Source organism: Schistosoma haematobium, chromosome 4, assembly GCF_000699445.3.
Source record: "Schistosoma haematobium chromosome 4, whole genome shotgun sequence".
Taxonomy (NCBI): Eukaryota; Metazoa; Platyhelminthes; class Trematoda; order Strigeidida; family Schistosomatidae; genus Schistosoma; species Schistosoma haematobium.
Window position 1 is genome coordinate 39625903 of NC_067199.1, and position 20968 is coordinate 39646870.

General features: G+C 41.8%; 1 protein-coding gene across 5 annotated transcripts; it reads right to left on the minus strand.

Moving 5' to 3' along the window:
* Positions 1-4900: 4900 nt before the first annotated feature.
* Positions 4901-20274, minus strand: RNF25_1 (RING finger protein 25). 5 transcript variants are annotated; one of them, XM_051216382.1, is made up of 7 exons: positions 20167-20274; positions 13563-13621; positions 13456-13518; positions 13308-13413; positions 13108-13245; positions 12412-12630; positions 4901-5719 (listed from the first exon to the last, which is right to left on the minus strand). In XM_051216382.1, exons 2-7 carry the CDS (start codon positions 13571-13573, stop codon positions 5609-5611), a joined length of 648 nt encoding a protein of 215 aa, XP_051066972.1. In that variant the 5' UTR covers positions 13574-13621; positions 20167-20274; the 3' UTR covers positions 4901-5608. The 5 variants fall into 5 exon arrangements, with proteins under 5 accessions (XP_051066972.1, XP_051066975.1, XP_051066974.1 ...); XM_051216386.1 differs by having other exon boundaries at positions 5523-5719; positions 13308-13423; XM_051216385.1 differs by having other exon boundaries at positions 5523-5719; positions 13456-13621.
* Positions 20275-20968: the final 694 nt, after the last annotated feature.

Consider the following 20968-nt stretch of genomic DNA (forward strand, 5'->3'; position numbering starts at 1 on the left):
TCGAACCTGGTTGCTATGGTCGTTTCTGGTTCCTCGGCTCAACGTGGTTTCGTCCTACGTCTGCAGCGTTTTCTGGTCCGATTCCCTACGAACACAATCTTCAGATCCTGGATACAAACCACTCTGGTGTGGTATGCTAGCTCGAGCAACAAATACAGCACACTTCTCCCGGTACCGTTCTCCGTGAAAGACCTTCGTTGGCAACTCGAGGATCAACGAACGCTTCCTGTTCCGCCAATCCTCTTGTCCTACAATTGCACATTAGCCGATCAGTCCCGCAAATAAAACCGCTACTTATCGAAAGTGTAAACCCTTTCTAGCATGGGGCTCCTGTAGTGACCTACTTTTATCACGAGAATGCGATTAGTTTAATGAAAACAATTATTATTATTATTATTATAACCAACTGTACCAATGATTGTTTTACTGTGCTCGTTTGTTTAACTGTGCTAAAGACAGCCATATTGCTCCTCCGTTATTCTTCACTATAGTGGTGACTCACCAGTTGTAGATTGGTTTCGAGTCCGAGTTGAATATGAACACTACTACAAAGAAACACGTGCTAAATCAATCAGAAGGCGAATGCGGGTTGGAACCAAGTTTGTTTCGTTGACGATCTCGTGGTATCGAACGAATACCGAGATCGTGCCAAGAAAAGGTACAAGCGGAATCGGCATGAGAAAGTACGTGCGAACGGGGTGACGAACCGCGAAACAACTTGGTTCCAACCCGCATTCGCCTTCTGATTGATTTAGCACGTGTTTCTTTGTAGTAGTGTTCATATTCAACTCGGACTCGAAACCAATCTACAACTGGTGAGTCACCACTATAGTGAAGAATAACGGAGGAGCAATATGGCTGTCTTTAGCACAGTTAAACAAACGAGCACAGTAAAACAATCATTGGTACAGTTGGTTATAATAATAATAATAATAATTGTTTTCATTAAACTAATCGCATTCTCGTGATAAAAGTAGGTCACTACAGGAGCCCCATGCTAGAAAGGGTTTACACTTTCGATAAGTAGCGGTTTTATTTGCGGGACTGATCGGCTAATGTGCAATTGTAGGACAAGAGGATTGGCGGAACAGGAAGCGTTCGTTGATCCTCGAGTTGCCAACGAAGGTCTTTCACGGAGAACGGTACCGGGAGAAGTGTGCTGTATTTGTTGCTCGAGCTAGCATACCACACCAGAGTGGTTTGTATCCAGGATCTGAAGATTGTGTTCGTAGGGAATCGGACCAGAAAACGCTGCAGACGTAGGACGAAACCACGTTGAGCCGAGGAACCAGAAACGACCATAGCAACCAGGTTCGAGACCATATGTATGCCAAACATTCGAAACCAATTTATCAACTGAGTGCGTTGACAAGAGCGTGGGTGATCAGGCCAGCTTTCGCCAAGGTTGACTGAAGTCGATGATACCAAACGGGCGATGGTCGGTGGCGTAGGCTCAGGATACAAAAAATCAAAGAAAAAGAGAAAAGTGTAGCATGCATGTAGTATAGGAATAATCCTACACCGTATCCGTTATTGACTGTGCAGTTAGTCGCGAAAGCGTACAGGTAAGCGTACTCGGCGACCAGAACGTGAGACGGTAGTCTCGTTCGTAGATGGCGCAGATGACACGTGCTGTTGACCGGGACGTGAGAATGAGGTCTCTAATGTATCTAGCGTGGGACCTGAAGTAGATGTAAGGATCCCGCTAGTAGGTTTGATAGGTCTAGCATTGAGTTTCAAGTTATCTGGTAGGGCACTGTCACCGACATGTGCTGGTTTGAGACGATCAATGCTGACGATCTCGACGCGGCCGTGTCGATCAACCTTGAAGGTCTTTTCGTAACGAGAGATCACGTGAAAAGGTCCTTCGTAAGGCTGTTGCAATGGTTTGCGTACCGAATCTACTCGTATGAAAACATGTGAACAGGTAGATAACTCGAGGGCGAGCGACCTGTCGATGTTGTATACGAGTTGACACCGGAGACAGTGTTCGCATAAATGCAGACAGTTGGTGGACGTAGTCTGATTTACCGAAACCGTTACTGCTCCGTGGTGTGAAGAATTCCCCAGGCAGACGCAATGTCGTGCCGTATACCAGTTCAGCGGCGGGACATTGGATATCTGCCTTCAAGCTCGTTCTGATGCCTAAGAGGACGAGCGATAAGGTTTCGTACCAATTGTCGTTTTCGTGTGCTCGAAGAGCACTTTTAAGTTGGCGATGAAACCGTTCAACTAAACCATTTGAAGCTGGGTGGTAGGCGGTAGTGCGTATGCGTTCCGTACCAAGCAGCCGGGTAAGTGAGGAGAATAACGCGGACTCGAATTGTTGTCCTCGATCGGTCGTGGCAGTCGAGGGACAACCATATAGCGCTATCCATCGTTCTACGAAGCGGTGGGCAACTGTCTCCGCCGTAATAGGCGTGATGGGTATAACTTCGGGCCATCTTGTAAAACGGTCGATGCACGTGAACATGTAATCATACCCATGCGATGATGGTAGTGGTCCTACAATGTCTATATGAGCGTGATCGAAGCGAGCATCAGGCGTAGCGAACATGCCAAGGGGGCGGCTACGTGCCTGTGCACTTTGATCGTTGACATCGTAAGCATTGCTTTGCCCACATACGGACATCTTTATTCATGGACGGCCAGACGTATCGTGCAGCGATGAGACGTAATGTAGCTGCGATACCTGGATGAGACAATCCATGCAGGGCATCGAATACGAGACGGTGGTAAGAAGAGGGTACGATGGGTCGGGGAAGACCGGTAGACGTATCGCATAGGATAGTATCTGAGCTCGTAGCTAGTGGTACTTCCTGGCACTGAAGGGACGTAGATTGTGGTGCTTTTGTACAACAGGGATCGTTTGCTTGGGCGGCTGCCATAGCAGGAAGATCGAGCACCGGTAAAGTAATTGCATTCGCTTGGATACGTGATAGGGCATCGGCAACATAGTTCGACTCGCCTTTGATGTGACGAAGGTCTGTCGTGAATTGGGAGATATAGTCCAAATGTCTGCACTCTCGTGGTGAGTAGCGGTCAGACTTGGTATGCAGGGTATACGTTAAGGGCTTGTGGTCGGTGAATAAGATGAATTGACGTCCTTCTACGGTGTGCCGGAAATGTTTGATGGAGCAGTAGGCTGCTAGCAGCTCGCGACCAAAAGTGCTATATCTCGTCTCCGTGGGAGTAAGGCGTCGTGAGAAAAACTCGAGGGGTTGCCAACTACCGGAGATGTTTTGTTGCATAACGGCTCCTATAGCAAAATCAGATGCATCAACCGCTATACTAAGCGTGGCTGATGGGTCGGGATGAGCGAGAAGTGTGACTTGCGCCAGAGCCGTTTTGATCTCTGTAAATGCAGTACGTGCGGTATCGTTCATTTCTAATTTGCGTGGGTTGCCGCGAAGTAAGTCGGTTAATGGTCGTAACCGTTCTGCCGCGTGTGGGATGAAACGATGGTAGAAGTTAACCAAACCGAGGAATGCCTTCAGTTCCTTGAGTGAGGACGGCACATTGTACTCCTTTATCGCTAGCACTTTGTCCTCGCAAGGTAGAATACCCTCTTGCTTAATGACGTGACCCAAAAATATTATTTCCGGTTTACCCAATTCACAGTTGTCCGAGTTGACTACTATTCCATTATCCGAAAGGCGTTGGAATAATAGCGTAAGATGTTGATAATGTTCATCTACGTTTGATGATGCAATTAGCAGGTCATCAATATAGACGTGAACAAAATCTAAGTCTCGTACAATGCTATCGATAAACCTTTAAAAAGTTTGAGCAGCATTCCGTAATGCAAAAGGCATTCGTAGGAACTCAAACAGACCAAAAGGAGTCGTGATAGCAGTTTTTCGATATCTTCAAGAGCGACTGGGATCTGGTGATATGCTCGTACCAGATCGATCTTAGAAAAGATAGTCGTGCCCTTCAGCGATGCTGTGATGTCATGTATGTGGGGGATAGGGTAGCTATCAAAGCGCGTAACTACGTTTAGTGCTCGGTAGTCGCCGCATGGTCTCCAACTAACCCCATCCTTTTGCGCACCATATGAAGAGGAGAGGCCCAGGGACTGTGAGGACGAATAATACGAGAAGCTAGTAAATTTTCAAACTCACATCTAGCGAAGGCTAATTTGTCCGGTGCCAGTCGGCGTGGTCTTGCCGTGACTGGTGGTTCGCGGGTGACTATGTGGTGTACCACACGATCGGTCACCGATGAAACCTCCTCGAGTGGTTTAGTCAATGTGGGGAATTTATCGTCACGCGAATAAAAATTGCCAAGGATTCGTTACACGTTAGTGTGGGCTTTGCAGCTCATGAATTTATTGTTCGATTAGCTGCGGCCTACGTGCATCGACTAGCAATCCATAGTGCTGTAGGAAATCAATATCTAGTATGGCTGTGGGAACATCGGCAATGATGAACGTCCACAGATACTGTTGTCGGTCGCCCAGGTTGGCCGCGAGTTGTCGTGTACCATAGGTAGGAATGACTGAGCCATTCGCAGCGCGTAGTCGAAGCATTGTGGCTTGCTGCTACCACGTGGTACGACAGAGACTTGGGCCCCAGTGTCTAATAGGAACCTAGCGTTTGTGCGGTAATCGTGCACATAGAATAAACGGCCAACCTGGGGGAGAGGGCCGGCGAGTACGGCCGCCTTGTATGAGCACGGTGCTCGATAATGGCGGCCGCCAGACGCGAAGGAACCAACACCAACCTTCACTCGCTTCCGGAGCCGCCTTTCGGCGTGGCTTGGAAGATGTCCTGGTTGGGCGAGTGGTGGCGGCTTTGCGGGAACGTGGACAAGCTCGGGTGACGTAGGGTTGGGGTATGTCACAACGGTCTCGAAAACTAAGACGTGTGTGGATACACCCTTCCCTGTCACCGTGAGCCGAAGAATGACCGGCGTCCTTGTTTACATTAGGACGTGCCGCTGAGGAAACTACATAGCTATCTCTGTTATTAGTCCTCGCTAAAATCTTGTCTGCTATGAGGGCGACCTGATGAAGTGGCGCATCCTCGAGCAGAGCCGTCACGGTTGATTGAATATAAGCCGGTAATGACTCGAGCCATAATTCTTTAACTATTTCAGGGTCGGCTGCTGTAGGTCCTGCAAGGGATTGCAGGCGCGTGAGGTGATGGCTTGGTTTAGCATCACCCAGAGGGTGACATGCTAACAATGTCCTCATTCGTTCCTTCTTCGATGGGAGGAAATGTCGAAGAATGGTCTCTTTGAGGCGATCGTAAGCATTGGGTACATTAGAATTGAGGACGACCTCACGTATAGCTACTAAATGGTCTCCGGGTAGAGATTCTAGAGCAAGAGGATATTTTTGCTTTTGGCTCCTAATGAGGCGAGTCTCGAATTGAGATGGTAACAATGAAATATACTGGCGTAAAATGATAAGTGGAAATCTGACGATGATCACAACAAGTATGAAAGTTTACTGTAGTGTACCTAATATTTAGCACAGAATTCTAAACATTTCAAGCTTTTTGAAAACGTTTCACTAGTATTTAAATAAAAATTGTAATAAAAGAATTAATGAATATACAGATAATTTGCAGTAAAGTAATAAAGTCAACATTCCTAAACAAATCTATCCCAACTTTGAACTATCACTGTTTTCGGTATTTTTCTGTGAATGTCCTAGATTAACAAGATCTTCACTGAATGGTAGGAATTCAGCACGACACAATGGACACGGTATCTACAGGAATGGAAAAATATGTAGTTAGCATTTTGTTAATCAGATGACTGCGTTTTTTTTAGAAAACCTACTTCAGAATTAAACACGGATTTATAACTCCCAAATAATTGACCACTTATTATTTATGTTGCAAGTATGCTTACTTCTTGTTACGATATTGAGTGAAGAAGAGATATATAGACTATGTATTGATCTACTTAGTTTTTGTTAGTTATTCACTATCATTTAACTGAAGCAGGGAAATTAATAACGTTCATCCAGAATGTTTTCAAGACATTGGAATGATTTAACATATGACAAGAACTACATGACGAAAACGAGTCTTTTTTGCAAGTTTTTATGTGTTAATTCTATGTAGCTAACTGCATAATTATGTGAGCTAACAACCTAAACTATCAGTTACGATATAGCAATAAATTAATAGTATACTTGTAATATTCCTAACTACTCATTCAATTTGGACTATTTTTCTAAACAATCATAATTAATCCCTTCAAATTTTACTTAGTTAATAAATAAATCAGCTATAATCTTTTAAATCAAAAATATTACACCTTTTACAATAATTTACATACGCAAGTATGTCACCTCGGTCTGGAGATAATATGATCGAACTTATTTCTTGTTGAATTAAACATTATGTGCAGATACATGTACTTGACTCTAAGCCACAACCTCAAGTGTAAGGCTTAGATATACTAAACAGTTGCTCAAAACAAACCAGCTGGGACATAGTTCGAATCTGTGACTTATGGGCTGAAAGTCACATGCCTTGATAGTCATATGTTAGTCAGTCAGCTACAAATTAGTAGCAGGCAAATATATGCCATACCTCATTAGCACATCAAATTCATAGAAGTAGTTACTTCAATGGTATTAATATATGGAAGAAAGATTGCATATAAGGATATAATACAAGAAGAAAGAATTAACTTGTAGAAATAAAGGTATAAAGTAATTTTAATCTCACTGTTTAAGGGAAGATGAAGAGTGTATACACCTACGCCATTGTGATCGGTTCTGAGCCATGTCGTCCAGTCTCCAACCATTAAGTACGACAGTCGCATGGACCCTAACCAAGTAGTGTGCATCTACTAACATGGCTCAGACCAGAAAATAGTGACTTTATGGACTGATGCCACTTTTTGGTTTGACCTCTCCTAACTTTCTCCCATCCATCCCCAACACTAGTCAGCATTGTGCGCCGTGGTAATCGGTGTTCAGGCATACGCAACACGTGGCCCAACCATCTCAGTTGATGTAGACTCACGACCTCATCAACCGACTTACCATCATTCCCTAATACCCTGCATCTGAACCTCACTATTACTTACCCTGTGATCCCAGCAGATGCGAGCAATATTTCTAAGACATCTGTGATCAAATACTAGTAACTTAGTCAGTCAGTCATCAGTAATGTAGAACTTCGTACGTACGTACATCAGTTCGAGTTGCCATACCAGTCAGTCAGCTACAACGTAGGACCAGGCACATATATGCATCAGTCCAAGTTGCCATACCACATTCGCACAGAGATACAATTGTCGATTCAAATCTCATTGTGGTACAGGTAGTAAGAGTATAAGTAGTAATCGGAAAGATTAGGGTTTAAAGATGTTATTCAAGGAGTATAAACCAGTGAAACAAATTTGGGAAGATAAAAAAAGGGACATGAAGAATTCAGAAGATCAGAATTTGGGAGAACACAAAGAATGGATGCACCTGCTCCATTGCAAACAATTAACCTAAGAGTATCCTCTACCCTTAATGGTCATGTTTCGCAGCCGTAAAGTAGAATAGAACGAACTGCCGCGCAGTATACTCGTCCCTTAATTGATAGACGGATATCTCACCTTCGCCATAGGTGACGTAGGTTAGCAAAAGCCACACGAGTCTTTTGAGTACGTGCAGAGATTTTGTCAGATACCAACCGATTAGGGATGACCAGACTTCCAAGATAAGTAAAGTTGTCGACGCGTCCGACTACTCCACTCCCTATCCTAAGTCCAGGTGTTGACGCAGACCAGTCTTGAAGCAACAAGTTGCATTTCGAGAAGGAAAAATGCATTTTAAACGTCCTAGCATTGTTGCTCAGTGTTACCAAAAGACTTCATTTTATCAGCGTCTTCACCAAATAGAACTATGTCATTTGTGTATCCTAGGTCGATAAGTGGACCTACTGGAAGGGGATCAATGCCCGAAAATTCAGTCGACGAGAACGTTATTTCCATCAGTATGTCTATGAAGTTGAACAAAAATGGAGATAGTGAACAGCCTTGACAGACACCAATTGAGGTTGCAAAGACAGATGACAGTTCGCCATAAGCTTTGACTCGACTGCAAGTGTTCGAAGTGCTATGTACCAGGTGGGATTTTTCTGCAGGACAGCATAACTTGTCTTAATATCAGAATCTTCAGTACGAATGTCAAAACAGTTCTACTGTATGGGACGCAATCTTGGAAAACTACGTAAGTCATCATCAAGAAGATACAAGCGTTTATTTACAGTTGCCTATGCAAAATACTTCGGATCCGTTGACTAGACACTATCAGCAACAACCTACTGTGGCAGAGGACAAACTATTTGACAAGTAGGAGCTTATTTATCCAAATCAGGTTAGTATTTTGGGCAATGTTCTATATTGTGTGGTTATCGATAGTAATAGACTGTCGTAATTTTCGTGAGGGTCCTAGACATTTTACTTCTGTCACATATTTGTTTGTAAGAAATCTGAAAACATACAAGATCAGTTAAGAAGAAATCAATTATAAGACATAACTAGCAGCCACTATCTCTACCTAACCCTGACAGGAACGTTGTGTTTATGAATGATACGTGTACACTCAATCTGGAGAAAACAGAGGCATCCCTCTGGAAATATTAAGTGAATTCATATGTTGAATTTTAACCTGATCATCTATATAACTACGGCAATTTCATCAGTTAATTAGCGACAGAAATATGATAAATTACTGATTCTATTAATTGTACTATAAGAGAAGAATCAAATATACAGATATCACTGTAGAATTTAGACTTATTGAATGAGTAACAGATTATTGTTCACAAATCAAGATATGGTTTTTGTGCTCATTAATTTTTACTTGGTTAATTATTACGCACCCGATGTGAATTATAAATATAAGTGTGATTACCGCTTTCTCTTTGAATTGAGTGTCTGTTCATTTGTGACTACCAGAGTGTGTAATTTACTCCTGGAATTACCAGTCATTATACTGAATCCAATTCGTCAAACGAGTATACTTTTAAATACTCGGTTACTCAGACTGAAGCTGGAGATTTCAAACAGCTGAATTAAAATACAATCTCTAAGACCCCAGCCAGGGAGTCGTGAAGGACCAACACAAGCCAGCCCTTTGCAGATTTCTTTCATACCACTACACTATGTCATACACTGACCACCTCTCCGCTTCTTCCAACCAGTCCCAGAGTTAGCAAACAATGCACGACGTGGAATTCTCTGGGATGACATTTGTAGAACATGTCCAAGCCACCGAAGTTGGTGTTTCAAGATGATGACACCAATTGCATTATCGTCTGTGCCCGAACACACGATGCCGAACCTCTGCATTACTATCATGATGTTGCCAATGGATGTCAGCAATCCTTCGGAGACAACGACAATCGAACACAGAGAGTCGTCTAACATCCTGAACTCGGAGAGGCCAGGTTTCACAAGCATAGAGCAAAACTGCTCTCACCGACGCGTTGTAGATTCGACCTTTTACAGCCAGACTAACATCACGAAGGCGCCAAGCACTTATGCAGCTACCTAGATACAAGAACTTCTCGACTACTTATATCTGTTCACTACCCAGGGTGAGTACAGGACCAGGGTCCCGCCAGTCTGGTAGAAGTACTTTGCACTGATTGCCAACTGATTGAATGCGGATTGCATGGCTTGGGCATTATCGCACAGTAAGACAATATCATCCGCATACTCGAGGTCGAGAAGTCTTTCTCCAAGCAACATATCCACACTACCATTACCTACATCCATGAGAGCTGTTTCCAGAATGTCATCGATGGCAGAGTTGAAGAAGAATGGTGAGATTGGGCAACCCTGTCTAACCCCACTGCTCGAATGTGACAATGGGGAGAAGTGGTTGTATGCCCTCATTCTGCCTGAGGTGTTTGTATATAGGGCTTTTAGGAAGTTGATAAACTTCCCACGCAAACCGCTTTTCAATAGACAATCCCAGAGGACATTTGGCAGAGGGCGAAGATATGATCAATACATCGTCGACCAGAATGAAAACCAGCCTGCTCCTCGCGCGTCAATCTTTCTCAGGTTTTGACTAGTCTACGAAGTATGACAGAAGCCAATGGTTTGGACGCAGTCTGAAGTAGACTTATCCCCCGATAGTTGTTACAGAAATGACGTGAACCCTTTTCAATGATAGGGACAATAATCGACACATTCCACGATGTTGGGACACTCTAACTGCCAAACTTTTGTAAACAACACAGTCAGTTCCTTAACCAGAAAGTCACCACCATCTTTAGGAAGGGCCGAAGGTAAGTCATCTGAGCCCAGTGATTTGTAGCGCCTTAAGAGTTGGAGTGATCGGACGAGAACCGGTGCTTTCAACGTGGTATGGTCGCCCCCGAATGCCCTGGTATGGCTGAGAGTGGGGAGAGTTCGCTCTCCCTCTCGAAATGCTCTCACACGGCCACGCGCATATAGCCTCTGCCAGGGAAGTCCTACTCACTGCCTTCTCGTGGCGGGGGTGTTGTTTACGAAAATGAGAGGACGAAAAGCGAGTGTCCGGTGCTTCAACCGGATTCCAAACCAATGGTGCACATGGGCTCCAGTATTCTGCGGGAACATATGACGTATGAACCAATTGTTGATCACCGACTTCCATGGGATTGCATCTCCTTACGATGCTCCACTGCCTTGTGGATCAGACCTTCAGGTTGAAGGCTCGGGGAGTGGCCCCCTAAGAAAACCACCTGCTTCGGTTCGGGCACCCGGGCAGTATCACAGCCCCTACATATATCGAATGAAATTTGCGTGGCGCGTATGTATTTGGTGCCTCGTTGTACCAACATCTCTGTTAAAATAAATAATAATAAATAATAAATAGGAGTTGTAGTTCCTCGCGGACTTTCGCCTCATTTGGTGGATCAGTCGTCACAGGCCATGGAGCGCAGGACAGTCTGATCGATGTTGGCGGGGCAACAGACCACTTGAACTGCCCCTCAGAAAACTCTGCCGATCGTCCAAGACATCGATAGTTGTTAGTGATTGGTATCCCGTCATCTTCACAGATTGTCTCGCTCACACCAGATTTCTTGTTGCCAGTGCCTCGGATAAGTTGAAAGGACTTCCGGCAGTTAACAGATGCAGTTGCTGCTTCCAACTCATAGGCACGCTCCGACCACCAGGCTTCTCGATCCTTACAGAAGCTTTGTCCAATTTCATTACGCAACATCCTTCGTTTGTGGTCAAACTCACGGTCACCCAGGGTAGACCGATGGGTCCCGATGAGTTGTAAGGAACCTGAAGAAACACTGCTTATAAGCGAGACGTTTCGCGAAGCCGCAAGAGACTTTACTCGCCGTTTCCATGGCGTCTTGCAACTGGAACCAATGCCCATCTACACTTTTCGGTGGGATGTTAGCTAGCCTTGAACCTAGCTCGGTTTGATATTTAGTTGCAACAGAAGCTGCAACCAATTTACTGACATCAATCCGTTTAGGGCGATGAATTTCTTGGCCACTGAAAAGTAAGGTAAGATTAACGCAAACAACGGCATGATCAGAGTCCAGATAGGTACTTTAAAAGGAGCGGCAGTCTTGCACACAACCACGCCAGCTGTAGCTGATCGTGATGTGATCAATCTGAGTCCAGGCTTGAGATTCAGAGGGAGGAGGTCAGGTAGCACATCGGCGATTACTGTGCCGGTAGTTAGTGCTAGCCAGAAACAGGTTGTGGTCTGCGCACAGCTGCAGTAGACGGTCCTCGTTATCTGTCCTGCGACTAACAAGTCCACACCGGCCACCTAAACGACTCTTTTCTGTGTTTAAACGTCCGGTGTGAGCATCCAAGTCTCCAGCTAGTACTACAATATCTGTCGAACACACTTTCTATATAACAGTTAAATGATGGTAAAACTCATGCTTGATCGCATTCGGGCTGCAATCTGTCGAAGCGTATGCGACGACAAAAAGACATCGTTTCTCACGCCGATTTCCTCTTACTTTTATGGAACTTTCTAATCTAACAGCACATAACTGACCTTTAATGGGGATCTAATCAGCTAGTGTTGTCTCAGCTCTAGATCTTAGTACGACACCAACAAAACTAAACGAAGATGCTACAAGGTCCCCGAATAAGCTCACATAAAACAAGTTTTTCGAAGCGACAAATGGAGAGCAAATTTGTAGCACTTAACTAGAGTCTTGAATACGGGTCTCGGATAGACAACAGACGTCGATATTAAGACTTTCTAAAGACATAGCCAACCATATATGTTGTCCGATCTGCATTATTGTGTGAATGTTGAAAGAAGCCAGCTTGAATAGTATACGTGGTTTCAGAAAGGCTGTTTCAGTATTGGTATTCGGTGGTAGCATTCAACTCTCGACCAGTCAGTGACTCGAGATCGTTTAGATAATTACTCATAAACAAAACATCATTTCATAATAAAGAGTGTGTACTTACTTCAAGTGGTGGAAATTCAGTGTATGGGCCCTTGGCTTTTAATTCGCTTATTTCCTCTTCATATTCTACTCGTCTACGATTCATATACTCACCAATACAGTATGTATGAAAATAATGAAAATTTGTTGTACAATAGACATCACTTTCATTTTGGAAGCAATTCAAGCATATTGCACACTCAACAGTTGGGATGTTGGATGAAATAAATTCACGACAAAACTAGATGTAGAAGAATTAGGAGCATATTTTATGCAACATAATAAAATGAAACAATAAACTGTTTACGGTACACGGATACAGTTACTATAAAAAACTTTGAATTATCTAAATGATCTTTCAACAGTTACTACATGGTGCTGTTTCCACGTCTAATATGGTGGTAACTAAGTTTTAAATAAGGCCACTAAGCGAAGGGATGTAATCTGTTACCTTTTGTATTGATTTCAGCTTTTTGAGTAAAAGTAGTATGAAGCACCTGACTTACGTTTTGGCGAGCTTGTTATCCATCAGTTGTATATATTTAAGATCGTTTAGAGGACTCAGCGGTATGGAGTTGTGCAAGTGAATATGTTAGCTTTACACAATAGCATATGGCACATAAATCTATTTTATAATTTTGACAATCAACTTTATTTAAATTAAACTTAATGGATGTATCATAACATACTATTCCTAATCAATAATAAACTTACGTACATCCACAAGATCAAAAATAACTGCATCGCCGTTTCGTTCCAAAGTTAAATCTCTTAGAAGGGATAATAATTTTGCAATATCCTTTTCTTTCAGACCATGAACACATTCTACAGAGACTGTAGGTGACTCTATCGGATACTGTAAATAATAATATTCAATTAACGAATCAAAATATAGAAAAACTGTAGTTATAAACAAACCTTCAAAGTAACATTCAAGTTCAGGTTAAATTTTATAAACTTGTTTACGGGATTATTAAATCCTACTCCAGGAGTTACTACAAAAGTGACTGTATATTGATTTGAACTAAATAAGACTATCAAAGTATAGCTAGACAAAATAACCTACTCAAAGTCAACTTTGAATTCACCGGGAAACATTTCATATAATAATTGCAATTCATCTTGAATTCTTAAACAAAAGTTTTAATCAACACAGGAAACAAACAAACTTACATGTTGTCCATTCATCGGTAAAACCTGTCTACCCGGAATTGTTTGATGAAGGGAAATGTCTATCAGGGGAATAAAATTACGTGCAAAACATCCGAAAGTTATTAAAATGTTAGAATTACGGGTTAACTGTCTAAACTCAATAAATACAGATCCTAATACTCTGCGTGGCTTAAACAAACGACCGTAAAACGGAAAATAAAGGGAACAGTTCGAAAGAAAATAAAGGGAAAAACGCACTGAAAAGTCGATACTATCGCCCATCATGGGGAAATAGTGCTAAATTTACTCGTTTTATCGCCTTGTAGTCTACTTTCCACTTAGCTCCAATTGCCTTCTATGCTTACCTTTATTTCGATTACGAAACAAACGTTTGGACACCAGTCAACTTGGTTAAAAAACGGTACGTGGTCAAAGACATTGATAGGAAATAACTTCATAGTTTACAAGGAGATTAATGACGGACAGACGCTCGTCACTCACAAGTACAAAGTTCCACTGTCGTTTGAGGTCTACAAAAGGAATAACAGGTAATTCGTAATCTATTAAGAATGTGTCCTAAATGTTAAGTCCATGTAAAGTCAAACATGTTCTCACCACATACATTTAATTATTCTCGACGTAGCACATGTAAGTGAGAAAGTAAATTCATGTCAAGAGAAAGCTTTATTACAAAACTAGGTTTAACAGGACAATAAATTTGGAGAGTTCATACCCCATAGTGGCATGCATTAGCCACACCAATGAAAAGCGTTTAGATAACAGCGGTACGTTAACGAAGTGAAATCAACAATTCATTTTAGAGAGTAATAACGTTGACATGTGTCCCAAGATTTCGATAAACCGAAACGAAAAAATCAATATATATTCCTGATGAAATTGAAGATAAGTAGCAGTCAAACCATCAGAGATGATAGTTTTAATATTGATGGGTTTCGAGATTTTGTACCAGATTTACTAAAAAGCACTTAAAGTGTCCTGAGAGCATGCAACATCTTTCAGCAGTGGGGTTTACTACCATTTAGGATTGGAAACCAATCTGTTAAGATATGTCAAACTTTGGTTGGAATTACGCATTCATGCAGACGGACTATCCCTTTTAGACAGCTCAAATCAAAGTTCAGAACATACAAACAGATTATTCTGATTAGGAAAAGTAACACTAAGATTCAAAAAAGGATTTATTCTCAGAATACATTTTTCTGTCCAGCCTAATTTTATAATAAAGCTTTCTCTTGACATGAATTTACTTTCTCACTTACATGTGCTACGTCGAGAATAATTAAATGTATGTGGTGAGAACATGTTTGACTTTACATGGACTTAACATTTAGGACACATTCTTAATAGATTACGAATTACCTGTTATTCCTTTTGTAGACCTCAAACGACAGTGGAACTTTGTACTTGTGAGTGACGAGCGTCTGTCCGTCATTAATCTCCTTGTAAACTATGAAGTTATTTCCTATCAATGTCTTTGACCACGTACCGTTTTTTAACCAAGTTGACTGGTGTCCAAACGTTTGTTTCGTAATCGAAATAAAGGCGATATTCCAAACACAATGCGACAAAACGAGTAAATTTCGTACTATTGATACACTAGATATGATTCAAGGAAAGAGGAACAAGAAGGAAGCAATCAATACCAGCCGAACAGGAGCAGAGAAAACCATGGCACAAGCTGAATACACAGAAGTAAACAAGCAAATGAAGAGGAGCATGAGTACCGACAAACGTAAATATGTGAAAGATCTGGCAATGATGGCGGAAAAGACTCCAAGAGAAGGAAACATGAGAAAATTGTATGATACAACAAAGAAACTCGCTGGAAATTATCGTAAACCAGGACGACCAGTGAAAAGCAAGGAAGGTAAAGTAATCACCAACGTTGAAGAACAGCGAAACAGACTGGCAGAACACTTCAAAGAGCTCTTTAATAAACCAGCCCCACTGAACCCACCCAACATCGAAGCAGCACCCACGGACCTACCGATCGATGTTGGCCCACAAACAATTGAAGAGATCAGCATGGCAATCAGACAAATCAAGAGCGGCAAAGCAGTAGGACTAGACAACATTCCAGTGGAGGCACCGAAAGCAGACGTAGAGGTAACTGCAAGGATACTCCACATTCTCTTCAATATGATTTGGGATGAGGAACAAGTACCAACAGACTGGAAAGGACTTCTGGTCAAAATACCAAAGAAAGGCGGTCTTAGCAAGTATGAGAACTACACAGGCATCACTCTTCTCTCAATACCAGAAAAAGTCTTCAACAGGGTATTGTTAAACAGAATGCAGGATTCCGGAGACGCCTAAATTCGTGACCAACAGGCTGCATTCCATAAGGATAGATCTTGTACGGACCGAATCGTAACACTAAGGATCACTGTGGAGCAATCAAATGGATGGAATTCATCACTCTACATCAACTTCATTGACTATGAGAAAGCATTTGATAGCGTGAACAGGACAACACTATGGAGGCTTTTTTACACTACGGCGTGCCTGAGAATATAGTCAATATTATACGGAATTTCCATGAGGGATTAAACTGCAAAATCGTGCTGACGGACTCGTTCGAAGTAAAGATCGGTGTCAGGCAAGATTGCTTACTTTCACCCTTTATCTTTCTACTGGTGATTGACTGGATCATGAAGACGTCAACATCTGGGGAGAAGTATGGGACACAACGGACATCTAGGGTGCAGCTGGACGATTTAGACTTCGCAGATGGTCTGGCCCTCTTATCGCGGTGGATTTGATACAGACGTGAGGGCGCGGATCGGAAAGTAAGAACAGCATATTTACAACTGAAGAACATCTGGAACTCAGTCAGTAACAAAGTAGAACTTCGTACGTACGTACATCAGTTCGAGTTGCCACATCACATTAGCACAGAAATGCAGTTGTCGATCCAAATCCCGTAGTGGTAGAGGTGGTAGGAGTATAAGCAGTAATCGGAAAGATTAGGGTTTAAAGATGTTATTTAAGGAGTATAAACCAGTGAAACAAACTTGGGAAGATAAAAAAAGGGACATGAAGAATTCAGAAGATTAGAATTTGAGAGAACACAAAGAGTGGATGTACCTGCGCCATCGCAAACAATTAACCTAAGAGTATCCTCTACCCTTAATGGTCATGTTTCGCAGCCGTAAAGTAGAATAGAACGATTTCGAGTCATGTCATTCAAGGTCTCTAACCATCGGTTGTTATCATCTCGCGGTCCCCAACCAGATAGTCTACACCTACCAATATGGCTCAGTCCACTTGTCAGTGACTTCATGGACTTGTGCCATGTTGACTGGAACTCAAAACAATTGTCAACCAACACCGAGGTCAGAATTTTTAATACAAATGTCAAGACAGTTATACTGTATGGGGTGAGAACTTAGAGAACTACGAAAACCATCATCAAGAAGATACAAGTGTATATTAACAGCTGTTTACGCAAAGTACTTCGGATCCGTTGGCCAGACACTATCGGCGACAACCTACCGTTGAGGAGAATAAACCAGATCCCAGCGGAAGAAACCCGGAAGAAGCGTGGGAAGGAGATAGGACACACATTTGAGAAAAGAACCTAACTGCATCACAAGGCAAGCCCTCACTTAGAATCCTAAAGGTCAAGGGAGAAGGAGAAGACCAATGAACACATTACGTCAAGAAATGGAGGTAGACATGAAAAGGATGAGCGAAAATTGGACAGAAGTCAAAAAGAAGGCCCAGAATAGATTGAGCTGGAAAATGCAGGTCGGCGGCCTATGTTTTATTGGGAGTGACAGGCGTAAGTATTTCCCCACGGTGGATGAAAAAGTAGACTTTTCGGTGCGTTTTACCTTTTATTCACTCTGACCGCATTTCCTTAAGGAAATGCCGGTTTTACGGCTGCATACGAAGTAACTCATATTTAGTATTTAAACTTCGGGTGCGTCAACAAATCGCTTTCTATCATCCTCTGTCAACGAAAAAGACCTTGTGAAGCTGTACGACGTAGCCACACAAGTTTATTTTCACGATGTCAGAGACAAAGTGATAAAGCGTAAAAGAAGGAAAGAAGGGCAGGTATGTACTAGTTTAAAGTGATAAAATTCCTTACGGCTCTATAGTTACAGTCATCAGTGTTAACGGACATAACCGTAAGTTTAGCTTAAAGTATTTGGCTGTGCCAAGACATGTCATTCAGATATTGTTGTGACTTTTTCTGTTTTTTAAACTTATTAGTTCACAGGACGACTATTTCAATTATTAATAGGCGAACGAATGTGGCTGAAAGGAATAATCCATGCAATTTTTTGATGTTCTATGTGCATTTCAATAAAAATTATTTTGTCAAAGAGCTTACTTTATTACTTACTTGGGAAACTATAGAAGTGTTGAGAATGTGTGTTTGAGTGTCAGTTAACTTTAGATTAGATGCAAATGCCTTATGAATAATACATCACCTGTTTCATCTTTCGTGAATCTTTTCAAATAACAATGAATCGGCAAGTACAATGGATATACAAAACGATTGATGCTCAAGCTTCTGCTCTAATGTTGTACAATAATAAGATTTTCCTCTTAAATAAAAATTTTTTAAAATACACCGGTTTTCCAGTGCGCATTGCAGTTTTATTTCGGTCTGTTGTTGAAAATAAAGACGAACATAGGAAACCCTAGGGGTTATGTCAATGGATGTCTCCTCATTTGCGGATAAATCTTTCGCCTTTTACTAAAGATTTCCATGGGGGAGGCACAATACAATGAGTCTTAACTCATTTTTTCCAACTCCGTCCTTGCACGGAGTATAAATTTTTAGAGACTGGAAAGACTCCATAATAAGTCCGGTGTATAAGGCTGGGAGTAGGGATTTAGTTAGTAACTATAGACCCGTTAGCTTAACTAGTGCAGTTGTGAAACTGATGGAGAAAATCATTCGGATAGCTGTTGTAAACTATGTTGAAGGGCAAAATCTTTTCTCCAGGGCACAACATGGTTTTCGGAAAGGCCTGTCTTGCTTGACAAATCTTCTCATTGCACGAGAAGAGTGGGCTGCGGCAAAGGATCGGAATGCTCCCGTGGATGTAATTTTCATAGATCTAAGTAAAGCCTTTGATAAGGTTTCCCACTCTGGTCTTAAATTCAAGCTGAAACTTTTTGGAATCCATTATACAGTCGTCGATTGGATAAGTAACTTTCTCCATGACAGGAAACAAAGGGTAAGGGTTAATGGGGCTCTCTCCTCGTGGGTACCTGTAAAAAGTGGGGTTCCCCAAGGCACAATCCTAGGTCCTCTTCTCTTTTTACTTTATGTAAATGAATTGCCAACTGTAGCAAAATCATCCGTTCTACTCTTCGCTGATGACATAAAGATTTGGAGACCCATACATAGTATGTCGGATAGAATAGTATTACAGGACGATCTTAGCTCATTGGTGGCATGGTTAGACAGGTGGTCACTAGAAATAAATCCTAATAAGAGTGTAGTGATGCAGTTAAATAACTCTGATGAATCGTATGACTATACACTACGTGGATTCGTGCTACCCAAAGCAAGAAACTGTAAAGACTTAGGAGTTATATTAAGCAATGATCTCAAAACGACTAGTCACTGTAAGGCTGCTGCTGCAAAAGGCTATAGGGTATTATGGTCAATTCGTAGGTCTTTTCAGTATTTAGATGATGAAATGTTTAGATTACTATACCCGATTAATGTGCGACCACATTTAGAATACGGGATTCAAGCAGCGAGTCCTTGTTTCAAATATGAAGCAGATATGCTAGAAAGAGTCCAACGACGAGTTACTAAGATGGTACAAGGTCTAGCTGGCCTATCTTATGAAGACAGACTGAGACAACTTAACTTATTTCCGTTATCTTACCGTAGAGTACGGGGTGATCTAATATTGGCTTATCGTATACTGAACGATGACCTTGGTATTAACATGTCTTATCTTTTGCTTCCGTCTAGAACCGATCATTTGAGAGGACATTCGAAGAAAGTTCAAAAACCGAGATCAAACCGTTTACGTCTGGAGTTCCGTTTCTCGCACGAAGTAGTGAATTACTGGAATTTTCTACCGGAACACGTAATATCAGCACCGTCTGTTAATATATTCAAAACGCGATTGGACTTCCACAGTATTACAAACTGCAAGGATTAATATAGGTCGACAGACCTCCTATCCTTATTACTGAAGACTGGATCGAAAATAGGGAGTTCTGTGTGTATTTAGCCGAAAAGTAGACAATTAAGCGCATAAGTAGGCAATTCCGCTGAAATTCAGGCGAAAAGTAGACAATTGGGCGGACATTTAGGCGAAAAGTCGGCAATTTATCGACAAAGCGGCAAAAAGGGGGAAATCCGCATTATTTCCCCCGCACAGGCGATAAAGGCGACATTCCGCCGCATTTTCCCCTTTATTTCTCCTTTTGCTTCCAAAGTATTTACCCCTTTATTTCCCCTTTTTTGGTTGTTTGGGTCATTTTTCAGTTAGATACATAAAAATCCTATAGGGTTTTGATAACAGTTATTTTCGAGCAACGCATTTCACATTCAAGTGAAACATACTGTCCGTATTTATTCAGTTACTTGATACTTGCTTTTGATAGGTCTGAGACTTACGTAGCACAAGTTTATTGTTCTACGGTAAAGTGCTGACGGCCTTGAGAAAAAAATAAAATGTTGCGTAATTTTGAGACATGTAGTAGCGCTTTATAACGCTTATAGCAGGTTCTTCTAGCTGCTGAATGGACGAGTCATTTAGGTCGTATAGATTGATCGGTTTAATTTTCATTATTTATTTAATATCGCTATCTTCATATACATTTATGTAAATTTTGTTTATATGTATCTATCTCAGGCAGAAACTTCGTTCAAAATACTTTGAGCAAGATATCTCAGCCACGAGAAAAAGAAATTCCTCGTTAACGTTAGCAACTCAATAGCTACGGTTAAAAATCTAGAAACTGCAGAAAACTTCGCACTTTTCTTGACCTGAAATCTGATGTTTTTTTCGTTTTTCAGGAAACAACGCAACTCACACGCCTTAACGATGACCACAACTGATGGACCTGTCTGCCTGCTCTATGTGTGTGACGGAGGTTCGTTACGTCACTAACACTGACATTATCATTCTTCCGAAACACCTAAACAACTGTCAACAATATCCTGCGAGGGTTAAGTCGAAAACCTTTCACGGTATACGGCAAAATGTTCGATCACTTGATAATGGGTTTAATTAGATACATTAATTTTGGATTACCCCACCTAAGATGTTTCATTGTCCATCGTTGACACAGAACTGATGAAGATTCGTAGATTTTTTGTCCACCAAGGCAAACGTAAGTTAGTGGATGAAATCATCAAACTTTCTGTGTACAGAGCATTATTTTTTGGATCCAAGTAACCTCCAAATTGAGTCGGA

Coding starts and splice junctions, on each gene's coding strand:
- RNF25_1 (XM_051216382.1), bottom strand. Junction 12,631..13,107: donor TTATTTTTGATCTTGTGGAT/GTACGTAAGTTT, acceptor TTCTACATCTAG/TTTTGTCGTGAATTTATTTC. Junction 5,720..12,411: donor CTGAATTTCCACCACTTGAA/GTAAGTACACAC, acceptor CCATTCCTGTAG/ATACCGTGTCCATTGTGTCG.